General features: G+C 39.1%; 1 protein-coding gene across 1 annotated transcript; it reads right to left on the bottom strand.

Moving 5' to 3' along the window:
- Positions 1-10,928: 10,928 nt before the first annotated feature.
- Positions 10,929-11,342, bottom strand: LOC149148848 (uncharacterized). Its single transcript, XM_089442296.1, has one exon. It carries the CDS (start codon positions 11,340-11,342, stop codon positions 10,929-10,931), a length of 414 nt encoding a protein of 137 aa, XP_089298422.1.
- Between the last annotated feature and the right edge of the window lie 3,286 nt (positions 11,343-14,628).

The raw sequence follows: 14,628 nt of genomic DNA on the forward strand, positions 1-14,628 counted from the left end.
CGAAAGAGAGAAATTGAGCAATTTAAGTTTAGTGGAAGCACTATCAGCTTGATGAAGCTACATGGGAGATGGATGATCAGATGCAAGCTATTTATCCTTCATTGTTTGTCGGTTGAGGCAAAACAATTTTGGTATTTGTACATATTTATGTATGGTTTCTATTGTAAATACAACAATGAGCTATGTTCTAAAGCTCCAATAAGCGGTATGATTGTCATGTTGTCATGTTTGTCATGATGGTTTTGCTTTTGAGCAGGTTGATCATTGTAAATACTGCAACGAGATAAGTTATAAATCTCCTTAAGCAGTATGTTTTTGCTTTTCAGTGGTTTTGTTGGTTGTAGGCGTCATAAAACACCGAGGATGGTGTTCCCCTAAGGGGAAGTGGTCTGTAACAGACCTGGGTTAAAAGTTAATAAAGGAAAAATAAGACCAAGGTCATGGGACACTTATTCCAAGATGAATATTGGGCAAAATATCCTAGTGGGCATCACTTGTTGTGCTTATGGATAAGGGGAAATTGGCAAAGTCAATGGTGTTGGATAAATTAATTTCTTAATAAAAACAACTAATCACCTAGACATTAATTATCATCCTGAGGAACGTCTTTTGGTTTCAAGGTAGTCCCCAAAATATATGCAAGTAGCTACCAACCACTAATATTGGTTCTATATGATTGTGTTCTAAACTATTAAGTTCATTCAACAAGCAATAAAATGTAAGACTTGAATAACAATACTAAATTTAAAAAGCAAAAAGTAAATGACACAAAAAAGAATTACCTTAATCACATGACTTGAATCAATACTAAATTAAACCACACATTGTTGAATTAGAAATTTAACCTATTTCAGGAAAAGCCCATCCTCTGGGAAGCCTCATGCAATCATATGCTGGCCATTTACAATATGATCCCTGAGGACCCGATTCAACGTTCCATCAGATTCATCAACCCATAAATCATAGACAGAAATAAGCCTTGGGCCTATTTTTATGGTTCAACGCAGCTTGAGGGCTGTGGCGAGGGGGGCTGTTGTTTTACATTTAAATGACTATGTTTTCTTCAAAATCAAAGTGGGTCTCAGATGAGGAACAAATAACTATGCTGAATTAAACAGCCTTAGGCACCTCCTCCTTTTCGCAAGAGAACAAAACTGCCACAGAATTCAAATTTTCGGGGACTCTCAGCTTATCATAAATTGGATCAATGGGATCTATCTCTGTCACTTGTGCACACTCAGGGATCTGTTGGAGGATGCTTTATTATTAAAATCTCAGTTTGAGTTTTTTTTTTTTTCTCTCATAAATACAGGGAAATGAATGAAGTCGTTGATATTCGTTCCAAAGAGGTCGCGCAACTGATTAGAGGACACTAGTCGATTCATGAGTTCAGGGATGGGGCTTTCTTCCAGATCTACCATCGGCCCTTCATTTAAGGGGCAGTAACCCACCAGGAATGATCTGTGAGATCATTCTTTATGATTTTACTTTTTTGCAGTTTTATCATTTTTTTCAAGTTTATCTAGTTTTAGACTTATGGGCCTGGTTTGCCATCGATCCTACTATTTAAAAAAAAAAAAAGGACGGTCTGTAAATATTTTTGCATATGACTCTTGGACTGTTAATTTCTGGATCATAGTGAAAGCATTTTTCATATATACTGGTATACAACATGTAATTTTCTTAAATCTTTTGATGAAAATTATTGTCTCTAATTCAATAATTGTCCATCCCCTCTCTTTGATCTTTGAGCTGTATATATATATATATACAGCTTCGAGCTTTGGCTCTAATTCAATAATTGTCCATCCCCTCTCTTTGATCTTTGTTTTCATTTAAATACACAAATAAAAAAGGGAAATTACAACTGAATTGATTACAAAATGATTTTCCATTACAATTTTGGATTGATTACAAAATCCCAATAAACAAGATCATATATAAAATATTTCTCAATCATGATTCAACTGGAACTAGTCGAATTTAGTATTGCAATTGGAAGAATTTGAAAAACGACCAAACAACAAATCTGAGAAAATTGCCTTCAAAGAACCTTGCGTTTCTCTCAATCTAGACTGAATTTTGGAAAATTGCTCATAAAAAAATTAATTTGGTCTGTTCTGCACAAAACTTGTGTCTCGAATTTTAAAGATTCATATTCACTTTTTATGCCAACGAATTTCTGAGTTGGAATATGCTATGAGCTGAAGATCAAATTTGCAATCTGAAAGAAATCTTGGAGGCTAAAATCATAATTGATGTTATAAAAAATTCATTAATAAACCATCACTGGAAAAATCATGCATAATAATCATCAATTTATTAAAAATAAAGGAGAACAAGTATTACCTATCCACAAGAGCATAAATAATTATGAAATTGAAATATATAATAAATTATGATAAATAAAGTGTTAAGGGAATGGTGGAAATGGATGAAATAGATGTCAAGAAATGATAATAATAATGATAATTTAGTGGCCCAACATCTCCCCCAAACTGAACATGTTGCATGTCCTCATGCAACCCAATGCCTCTATATTAACCAAGTTGTAATACATTAATGAAAACGCTCACACCAGCTCATGATATTGATGGAACATAAAAATTCTTCCCCAAAAACCTCTTCAAAATAATGGTTTTTCAATTCTAGCAATGTTGGTGAAGTTGTAACAATTTGCACATTGACTTTCAACCATATGTTTATGAAGTTGCAATAAAATATGATATAAGTAATAACAAACTTCATTAACCATTTTCTAAAAAACTACATATCAGATTTTGTTGAAATTTTGTTGGAAGATTTCTACTATATTAATGCTTCTCCACTCTGAAAATCAGAGTTATATGATCCACATATCCCGAGATATAAGCAAAATGGTTGTAGGTGACAGTGTATGATTTATGGAGTCTTACAAACTGGTTTAACTTGAAATTTTTTGGGTTTGTGTATTTTAATGATACCTCTTTGTGCTCCAAAAATCACAAGAATCTAATTCATAGTTTTAAATACATATGCAATAAATTTTTGCACTGTATAAAAATGAAATTGTGTGTCTTAAATGAGGAAGAAAGGAGAAAACATCCACCATGCATAAAAACTCCTCCCCCAAACTGGAAAATTAGCATTCCCTTGTGCTACATTAGAAAACAATTTGAGGTTATTGCTATAATAATTGTTGAAATCTCTACTTGGTGTAAAACAACATGGAATAAGGGAGGTTTTGAGAATGAATAAGGATATCGATGGACGATAAAGAGTATTGATGACATGGTCATGATAAATAAATTAATGAGAAATACACTCACCCAAACTAAAAGCTTTGTGTCTCTTAAAAATGGGAAGTGGTAAAGAAGGGGAAATAATGGTTGAAAAATCTGAGTGAATAATGTTGAGTGGTTTTTCATGACATTCTCCTAAACCTTTAATAAATCAGAAACTTATGCTATTTCACCTCAAGTTTTACCTCCATGAAAATGAGGAATGATATGGATGGACTGATATTTGTTGAAGCTGATGTAGGATGAGTTGATGCTGAAAGTGATACGAAAGGTGGAGGTCATGCAAGCTAAAAGAAAGTAATCATAAAGTGTAGCAGGGTTTCCTTCCCCAAACTGATTAGTTTCCATGTTATCAAAATTTCTACAACACATCTCATGAATAGCCTCAATCAGTAATTCATCACCTCAATTACCTCATTATATATAAAAGTGACATAATCATATTATGAATGCCATTGGATAATAATAGATGAAAAAGAAATATAAAATAGGGTAAAAATGATGAAAAAAAGATGCATTCCCTAGACCCATTAGCTTTGGTTGTTATGGGCACAAAATTTGTGATACATGGGATGAATTAGCTATCTCAGTCTTTGCTTCACAAGATCTGACCAATTACCTAGCATTCACAATCAGAATTAGGCCTTTTTATTCTATCCCAAAATTATTAGTGTTGTTAAGCTACAGATAAATGGATTGGGCAAATCAAGTATATTTGGTTAAAGATATGAAACTTTGTAGAATAAAGGAATGATATATTAGATTATACAAAATGCCAAATCTAAAATATCCTAAAAGTTTTTTCCCTCACATGTAGAGTGAATATTTAGAACTCATTAATAGATATAAATCATAACCATCATCATCTAAGAATTGATTAAATATTACCCCATGAACCATGAGTTATAGCAAATCTTAGATATGCAATAGTAGGTTTTATCGACAATTAATTTTGAGAAAACAAGGTAACCAAGTAGATCATAGTATTGAATTAACTTCTATACCATAGGCATGGCCACTGCTGCCAGCAGGCATCCATAGCCTCGATAGGGATGTCTTTTTAACCCATTGAGATGCCAGTGTCTCATCTATTAGAAATAAATGCATAGTTACAAGAGAATTTCAATTTACTTAGATGTCTACTGAAGATCATTGTTCTGGCTTGGTAACTAGTTGATAACAATGCCATTCACGAGAGCTAACAAAAGTGAACAAGTCGGCTCATGATGAGACCTCTTGTCCTTCAATTTTACAACCGAAGGCCATTACCCTGGCTTGGTGACTAGTAGTAGTAATGTCACTTTATTAGGACCTATGATCATGGTAGGTTGGCTCGTGATAAGACCCCCTATCCTTCAGTTGACTATTTGTGTTTAAATTTCAACTATGTTTATTGTTAATCAACAAAAGATTACTTAATAGATGGGGTGGCAGGTCAACTCCTTAAGAGCTAGGGATGGCGTAATTTTTTTTGCAGTAACTATTTTCAACTTGGTTAATCTTGCCTCTCAAAAATATATTAACCTTAAAATGATTGTTGATAAATATATTTTGTTCTTTTATGATTGAGGTTGAGGAACAATTCGTTAGATAGTGACATAAATATTTAAGTGCAATTTTGTCGTAATCATCATAAATTTTACAAGACGAGGGACTTGACAAATTAAGAAAGTTGAAAGTTGGCATGATGAAATCATCTTTGCACAATTATTCCTTGAAAATAAGATTATGCTTATAGATTTACAAAGATAAATTGACTACCCAATCATTATGACAAAGAGGACCTAGAACATTAAAAGTATTTCTCATTCACCAAGGAGAAAAAAAATCAGAAAGCCCTACAAGTGTTGAATCAAAAGCGTGAAAATGGGCTAATAACAATAGTTGTGACTGAGGTAACAATGACCGTGACTTAGGTAACAACAACCATGAATTAGGTAACAACAATCTTAATTGGAGGAACAACATCTATGACCTAGGAAACAACAATTGTAACTAAGGGAACAACAATTGTGACTTATGAAACAACAATTATGACTGAGGGAACAACAACTATGAGTTAGGAATCAACAACTTGGACTGAGGGAACAAAAACTATGAGTCAGGAAACAACAACTGTGACTGATGGAGTAGCAATTGTGAGTCAGGAAACAACAACTGTCACTGATGGAGAAACAACTGTGAGTTAGGAAATAACACTTGTGACTAAGGGAACACCAACTATAACTAAGGTAACAACGATTATGATTCGAGAATTATTTATCCAATGGTACCATTGTTGCATGTTACAACCTCAAAATTACCCATACCCTTTTAATCTTGTGGACATGAAGTATCAAGCATGATTGTGGCAATCCCTCCCATAAACTAACTCAATGGGAAATCCTAGCAAGGTGACATAGAAAAGGATTAGTCATCCAAGAATCATAACTACTTTACAAAATAATGAGGAATTAAGAGTAAATCATTTATGACAAGACTCGCCATAAGAATTTTTAATATTAGATATGAGGCAACCATATAATTGATAAGACCGGGGAACAAATGGATAGACGTGGAGCAACAACATGAAACTTAAGAACTTCCTTCTTTTATTTTGATGAAGGAACAACACTCGTGTCTTTGAAGGAAACAACACCCACCTAAAACATATAAACATAAGAGAAATAAAAAACAAAACAACACTTTATTGAAAAATATTAAATAAGTAAATAACTTAAGTTACAACCACTGTGATTTCGGGTGCAACAATGTTGTTCCAAAAGGGAACAAAAATATGTTTCTAGGAATGACAATATGTCAATGGTGAACAAATGAAAACAAAATATATTTTGGAAAAATGCTTTGGTAGCAATGAATTGGATCTTCAAATGGACATCACTTCTTCATTTCTCCTGTTATGAATCTGTCAAGTAATGAAAAAGTCTTCACGTTGTTTTCTTCATGTTTTTTTTTTAACATAATCGGATACTTTGTATTATAAAAACTTAGAAGCATAATTCTAGGACATAGATATCGGTGGTTTGGGCGAAGAGGATCAAAACCGGGTACGCAGACCCATTTTCCTCGATTCTGCCTCTATGATGACTGAAATTGAAGAGAAAACGGCTATATTGCCTAACAAAAGCACCACCTAACCAACAAAACTTACAGACCATAAATTTTAAGGAAGTTTTTGGGTAACCGAATCATCAGGGATGGGATCTCTCCTGGCACTAGCTTTAGTAGAGGCCTCAGCTTGATAGCTCTGATCTGCTCTATGGCTTCTTCCATATGGCTGCACCTTCCTTTCAGATTTTCAATCTCTTCCTTATGCTTCTCCAGTTTCTTCCGCTTTGATCGACTATCAGCTTCATAATCGTCCTTCAGATCCTTAAAATGCTTAACAAATCTGTTAATCATAAATGTGTGGGTTTTGCACATGGTGCACTCATTGTTGAAGAGCCTGTCAATTGTATTGATTGCTGGCTCCTGAGTGTTCAGCTGGTCATGTTGATCCGCCATGATGTTGTAATGGATGGGAGAGTCTGAAAAATGAGAAGAGAGGTGGAAGTCGGGGAGAAGAGGAATAGTGGGAAGAGATGCGATATTACAGAGAAGGTGGAGCCGAGATGGAGGGAGCGAAAGACGCTGGGGATGGAGATGGATGTGCAGCGAGGTAATACCAAGGGCTCTGCAACGATCGAAGAGCAAATAGTCAGCTATAAATAAAACTACAGAGCATAAACCAACAGTTACCAGATGTGAAGGGCGAAGCTCTAGATCCCGATGAGATTTGGAGACTTCAGTATGGAGCCATCGCTTGATGAGATCACAGTGGAGATGCCTTGCAATGCCACAGACTGTGGAGATACTGAGGACCAGAGTGCAATATATAGAAACAGAGAAGTTCCGCAGATGCTTGAACCGGTTCTGAGAGGATCTGATCTTGGGAGGGGGGAGATCCTCTGAAATGATTTGGATGCGGTCGAGGAGCATGCGGAGGGGATGGGCACGATCACGCATCCTGAGAATGACTGCGCTGATCAGGAGATGAGTCATGATGAGACAGTACTTAATGATATGAGCCGGATCTTGAGGGCGATTTGTTCTCCTTTGGTACCAGGTTGGACAGTCGAGGTGATTTGAGGGTGAGGAGGAAGATATGGGAAAGGACCAGATACGGGGGAGATGATACCTGAGGTGACTGATGTTCTGGGGTGAGGGGATGGGGAAAGCCTGCTTAGGGTATATCTTTTTCATAAACTGAATCATTCTCCCTGACCTGGCCAGTTTGTCTGCCTGTAGCTTTATTCGCTTGTTCATCTGCCTCCATGTTGTTTCCTCTTAAAATGTGCTTGAAGGTGACTCCACTGAGACTCCTGATGTTTTCCATTATCCTACCTTTGATGTTGTTTAAAGCCATTTGCTTGAATTCTTTCCCTGAGGTCATGGCCGCTATGATGATAGCAGAATCGCCCATGATAAGAAGATTTTGGAGGCCAAGTTTTCTGGCGATAGTGGTTCCCAGGAGGAGGCTGTATGCCTCTGCCTTATTATTTGACATGTAGCCTAATCCCCATTCGAATGAAACAATGGTTTTTCCTTGAGAGTCTCTAATAATTCCACCAGCTCCAGCTTGGCCCGGATTATTCTTAGATGCCCCATCGAATTGGAGGGTGGGTCTCTTTTGTTTTTGTATCCAATTTTTGACTTCTTCCTTGGTACCTCTCAACTTCCAGTCCAAGTTTCCTCTTCCTGTGTTTACCTTTTTTTGAGTTCTTGTTTCATAATTGAATTTGCTCAACCACTCTTTTACACTTGCATCTGTCAATTCCAAGTCTGCCTGGGTTATACCATTTGTTTCAATGGTCTCTGAAATGAGTGCGATCGTTTTGGCCAGGGTGCTAGAGATACTTGGCTTCTTGTTATTGAATGTGCATTTGTTTCTTGCTATCCAAATCTGCCAGCAGAGATTTGAGGGGATACTGTTCCACATCCTTTTAGCTAGGTTTTTGCTTTTGTTGGATTGGGGGAAGCTTTTTTCCCAATTTTTCTGAAGGAGAGTGATCTGGTTGGGGAGATCACCGATAATTAGAGGGCTGGTGATGAGTTTCCAGCAAGATCTGGCAAAGGGGCATTCTATAAAAAGATGGTTGCTACTTTCCTCCGCCTCCCTGCACATGCAGCAAATTGAGGGGCCATGAATGCCCTTCTTCCTGAGGTTTTCCGCGGTAAGGATTTTGCCATGCAGTAGGGTCCAATTGAAAAGCTTCACCTTTGGCAGACATTCAGTTCTCCAAGCTGCTTTATGAAATGTCCAGTTGTTAATTGCTGAGGCATTTTGGAGTGCTTTATAGCCCTCTTTGACCGTGTAACTGCCCCCATTAGGGTCCCAAACAAACTTGTCATCTGTCATTCTGTTTGTGGGGGCTGAGCCTATGAGTGAAGTCTTAAAATCGACCCAGAGGTTCTTGAGGTCATTGGGGAGAGAGAGAGATCTCCAGCCTATCCAGCAGTTCTGATCCCAGAGAGAGATATCATAAAGAGTTTTGAGATTTGCCTCTGTCATCCACCGTTGCAGGGGCCTGAAATTAGGAAGCGCTTCCCTAGCTTCCGAGCCCATAATTTTGTCCTCCCATATACTGATATCTCTGCCATTGCCCGGAGCTCTTGAGATACAGGATTTAAATTGGGGGAGAGTCTTTTTTATCAGCTTCCAAACTGGTGTACACTGTCTGTCAATGATGGTTTCTGAGAGGATATTGTTGTTGGTCCCATTCAAATATTTCCTCTTGATGACCTTAGTCCACCAGGTTCCCCTCTCATTGAGAATTCTCCAGGTCAATTTGTAGCCCATAGCCATGTTTGCAAGTCTTGGTATTCTAATTCCGAGCCCTCCTTTTTCTAAGGGAAGAATGACCTTGTCCCACTTTACCAAGCTGAACTTTTTAGTGTCTTGCTTTCCTCCTTGCCACAGAAAGCTTCTAATAATCAGCTCCATGTGCTTGTGGATGCTTGTCGGGGCGAGGGTAGTGGCAAATTGATAGATTGGAAGGGCTGAAAGGATGGCCTTGATGAGAATTGTTCTGCCCGCCAAGTTAAGCCAATACACACCCCAGCTCTGAAGCCTCCCTCTCAATTTCTCAATTAGCTTAACCCAAATCTCAGTTTTGATTGTTTCCTTGGCTAATGGTAGCCCCAAGTACATAAAATGGGACCAGTTCCCTTGGGCAGGGATTTCCATGATTATGGAGATTCTCTGAGTTATGTATCTTGGGACATTCCAGGTGTAGATCATGCACTTTTTGTTGTTAAGTTTAACTCCAGAGGCTTGGAGAAAGAGGTCCAGTGTTTTCTTGAACCTCCTGGCCATGAGGCTTGAGGCACCGCCGATTAACAGAGTATCATCTGCAAAAAGGGAGTGATTAATCCCCTTGGTTCCTCTGACTATATCTACCCCTGTTTCTCCAGATGCAGGCTTAGTGTTTCAGCCATGATAATGTAAAGAAATGGAGAGAGCGGGCATCCTTGCCTCAAGTCTCTTGAACTTTTGAAGGCAATGCATGGCCTACCATTGATGAGGGGAGCTGTCCAGTTGAAGGAAATGCATTCCATGACCCTGCTGATGAAGAACTCAGAGATACCAAATTTCTTTAAAACTGTCTGTAGGAAAGAATGGTTAACCCGGTCAAAGGCATTCGCCATGTCAAGCTTGATGATCATGCCCCTTTCCTTTCTAGATATGCTGCTATGGATAGCCTCCTGAATTATAATGACATTGTCCGTTATATGTCTCCTAGGGACGAAGCCTCCTTGGTTCTCGGAGATGAGGGAAGGGAGGATTTTTTTAAGCCTGTTTGCCAAAATCTTAGTGATGATTTTGTAGGATACATTGCACAAAGATATAGGGCGGAATCTATCGAAAGTTTGTGGATTGGGGTCTTTAGGGATAAGAGCTAGATGGGAGGATTTGATGCTGCTGCCCATTTTGCATTTAGTGAAGAAGTTTTTTGCCATTCTGATATAATCCTTTTTGATAGTTTCCCAATGTGTTCTGTAAAAGGCCACTGTGAAACCATCAGGGCCTGGAGCCTTGTCCAGGGGCATGCTGTGTATTGACCATTCTATCTCCTCCGTCGTGATCTCCTTGTCTAAATCTGCATTTTGAGCTTCAGTGATCTTGTTCTCAATTATATTGAGGAAATCCGGGTTTTCCAAGTAATGAGGATCAGCTGTTAGAAGAGTTTGAAAATGACGGGACGCTGCTTCCTTAATTTCCACTTGTTCTGTTAGGACTCTTCCCTCCACTGTTATTCTTTCAATATTGTTCCCTGCTCGCCTTAGCTTGAGGCTGTTATGAAAAAAGGAGGTATTTTTATCTCCTGATTCGAGCCAAAGGCATCGTGATCTCTGCCTTTGCTCTTCCTCTTCCATTCGGTTCTGTTTGTACAGCTCCTTATACATTTCATTTTCTTTCATTTGATCTTCTTCTGTGTCTTGGCCTCTTTCCTTTTCTTGGTTCCACTGCGCTAGTTTCATTTGGAGGTCAGCTTTTTTTCCCCCTTCCTCTATTGCGTATTTTCTTGCCCATTGTTTGATAGCTGTCCGGAGTAGCTTGAGCTTGGTTTCCCAGATATAGTGAGGGGAGCCCGTGATTTCTATTGCTCAGTGCTCCTTTACCAAATTTCTGAAATCTTCGCTGCTGTCCCATGCTCTGTTATACTTAAAGGGAATCGGTCCCATATTTTCCCCTTTGACTAGATGCAATGCCACTGGTTTATGGTCTGATATATAGCCTTGTATAATTGTGCTTTGGATCCTTGAGAAATTAGCCACGATTCTTTCTTGAGCCAAGATACGGTCCAGCCTCTCTTTTATGTTATTTTTGCCTGTTCTCTTATTGGACCATGTGAAACGCCCATTTTGTGGAGGGATGTCAACAAGACTGTGATCTTGAATGATTTTTTCTAATGCATCTCTTGAGGGGTCTGCAAAGAAATTCCCTCCCATCTTCTCTTCCGCATTCCTTATTAAATTCAGATCTCCTCCCAGGAAGATGTTCCTTCCCTGGGCAGTCATTAGATCTGAGGTGATTGACTCCCAGCAAGAGGCTTTTTCTCTAAAGTGGGGGGGGGGGGGGCGTAGACATTATAAATTGTGTATTCTTCTGTCATGGTTATGTTTTGCATATCTAGTCTTATCCACCATCTGTTCTGCCTGCGTTCTTTGAGTTTCCATTTGTTTTTGTCCCAAATTGTTCCTATTCCTCCTGAGGCACCTGCTGCGCTCAGTGCTATTCCTTCATAACTTCTGCTTCTTTTCATGCTGGTTTGAAATTCCTGTTCAGTAATTTTGGTCTCCTGGAGTAGGAGAAAGTCTGGATGTTCTGATTTAAGAAGGTCTCGGACTGAATTAGCTTTTAGGGAGGAGCCCATCCCCCTACAATTCCAAGAGACCAAAATCATCATTTACTTTGTTTGTTGTAGGCCCCGCATTTCTCTTTCATCTTCTCTCCACTTCCTTTGGTCTTATCTAGATATGTATCCATTGGTTGTTGGGTCCCTGTGGCCATTTCTTTTGCAGCATTCTCGTCCCTTATCTCCTTGTTTGATTTCCTTCCAACTTTTCTGGGAGGATCAGTGGATGTGGTGTTTTCCTTCGACTTGTTCCTAGTTAGAATTCTTTCAACAGTTGGGGGAGGAGAGGTCTGGGGGGGAGAGGGAGGAGTTGCCTTGGGGCCTCTCGGGGAAGGGGGAGGGGATGGGGGATCCTCTGCAGACAGAGTTTCGAAAGGATTGGAGGAAAAGGGGAAGGAAGGGCCAGAACCAGAGGGTTGGGAGGGGGGGATGGGGGTTTCAGAGGGGGGCTTTGTGGATGCTCCTGGAGGGGGGTTTGATTTTTTCTTCTTGACTATTTCCCATGCTTCTTCAGGAGCTTCAACATTGTTATCAGAGTCTATTGATTTAGATTTACTACATCTATTAGCAAAGTGCCCATATTCGTGACATACCTTGCACTTGAAAGGCAGCTGCTCGTAGTCCACTTGCTGTATGTGAGTCCACTGGTCGACTTTAAGTTTGATTGCTTCCGGTAACCCTTTCCCCAGATCAACTTCGACACATATCCATGCACATGCGTGCATATTCTCCCTTGGTTCCGATCTATCGATATATTTCCCAACAGCGTTCCCAATGGCTTTCACCGATTCATCTCCCCAGCAGTGGAGAGGCAGATGTGGAAGGCGAACCCAAACAGGAACAACATTGGGAACATCCATCTCAGGATCAAAGTCAGGAGTCCATCTGTTGAGGTAAAGGCCTCTGGTATCCATAAAGTATGGGCCGTTTCTTAAGATGAGATTACGATCCTCCACTGATTCGAAGAGGAAGGTGAAAAACCCCCTCCCGCAGAACCTTATTGTTATCTTTCCTTGGACCATCGAGTTCCAGTTCCTTTCTACCCAACGTTGAACCGTGCGGGGAGAAGGCCATAGTCCCGTAAACTGACCTACCAAGCCATGTTCAACTAAGGCAACAACAGCTCTCCTCGGGAGGGCGGGAGGGAGCGAGACTTCCGGGATTTCATCAAGTTTTTTGATAAACTTTGAGGCTGTAGGGCGGATTTTCTCTGAGGTATTCTCTGGGATGAGCGAAGCAAAGGTCTTCTCCAGGTCTTCCTGATCCTGAATGGGTGGATCCATTGCGGGCTAGGTCAGCTGTGCAGAAGGCGCTCCAGCGGAGGCCCAGATGGAGGGGAGGGCAGAAGGCCCTAGAGGAAAAGGAAGGCAGGAGGTCCCAGGCGAGAGGGGAGGTCAAGCAGAAGGAGGGTGCAACCTAGCAGCAGCGCTGCCAGGCGCAGGCACGCAGAGAGTTCGGGTCAGAGGCGCAGCAGGGCGCGGGATCGCCAGAGCGCGCAATCCATCTTTTCCCTCTTCATTGTGTGGGGTTTTACTATCTTTTCTTCATGTTGGTGGGCAATAATGGGAACAATTTTGCAACAAACTCTTATGATCCAATTTTTTTAGATCATGACACCTAGAAAGACTCAACATCATACTATATTAAATTTCTTAATACATGCTTGGATGAAATGTCCTTATTCATTAACATTGCCTTTAAAAATCACTTGTTCATAAATTGATCTTTTTTATTCTCCCAGACACTACAAAAAAAGGAGTGTCTACCTGTAATAAAACATGAAATAATGGTGAAAGAGAGGTGATCAGGGTCCCCTATTGCAATAAATATGCAAAAAATTAACAAGTATATACTATGTCAAACAAATCCAAAAAAAGATAAACAAAGAAAAAATTATTTGTCACCTATGGGAAAGTAGTGGTCCACCATACTAACCAACAATGTTTTAATCATAACTTCTTTGTTTTTCATCCAATTTAAGTGATTCCAAAGCTAAATGAAAGTGAATTAATATTTCTATCTCTAATAGAAACAAATTTTAAAATTCCATGTGATGATATGTCAAACATTCTCATAACGATCTACATAAGAGAGTTGTTTTCTATTTCCCATCTTATACCAACAATCCATATTTTTAACGTAACTCTTTCATTTGATAACGGATTGGACTGATTCAAATTGGAGATGAAATTAGATTCATCTATATATCTCCAATAGAAACAAGTTTTGAATACAAGAATAATTGATGCGTCAAATGTGCTAAGGAACAACTGAAAAACAAAGTTTTAAGAGTGCAGATTTACAATAAGCAGTCAATATTTTGGTCATAACTTTCTCATACGTTATCAAAATGGAGTTATTCAAATATACTTGTAAACTAGATTCATAGGGAATATACCATAGAAACAGGTTTGCAAAATCTAGCCATTTAGCTCTCTAAAAATTGATTGCCCCAACTCTATCCCTAAGCTGCCTACTAGACACCCTATCAATGTTCTGGTCATAACCTTTTCATTTAATATCCAAATTGAGTGATTCAAATTGGGTTGTAAAGTAGACATTAAGGGATACTTAGGATAGAAACATGTTTTCAAAATATGCCTATTTGGTCCCTCAAAACATGACTGTCCCAACTGTGTTTTTATTAATTTTATCAGGCCTGTATGCCATAAAATATGATAAACAAGCATTTTTTCCAAAATGGCAATGAGTGTTTGTAGAAATATGATTTGATTTTTTTTGCTAAGGCAAGAGACGTTCCTTTCATCACTATTAATCGAAAAATAATTTACAAAATTTACAGCTGTCCACCAGACCATGTGGACCCCGAACAGGGTTGCTCACCCCCAGAGGCATGGCCCCTAACCTATGACTAAGACTCGACAAAGGAGCTGAAAGGGAAGACGGGCCAAAGATGAACCAGCCAAAGCCTCCCCCAAGACCCCACA

The sequence above is a fragment of the Pinus tabuliformis genome, chromosome 9 (genome assembly GCF_031772625.1).
Source record: "Pinus tabuliformis cultivar Carrire ecotype Pingquan chromosome 9, CPIR1, whole genome shotgun sequence".
NCBI lineage: Eukaryota > Viridiplantae > Streptophyta > Pinopsida > Pinales > Pinaceae > Pinus > Pinus tabuliformis.

What these genes read in the sequence shown, in the direction of transcription:
- LOC149148848 (XM_089442296.1), bottom strand. Translation starts at nt 11,342, where the DNA reads ATGACTGCCCAGGGAAGGAACATCTTCCTGGGAGGAGATCTGAATTTA.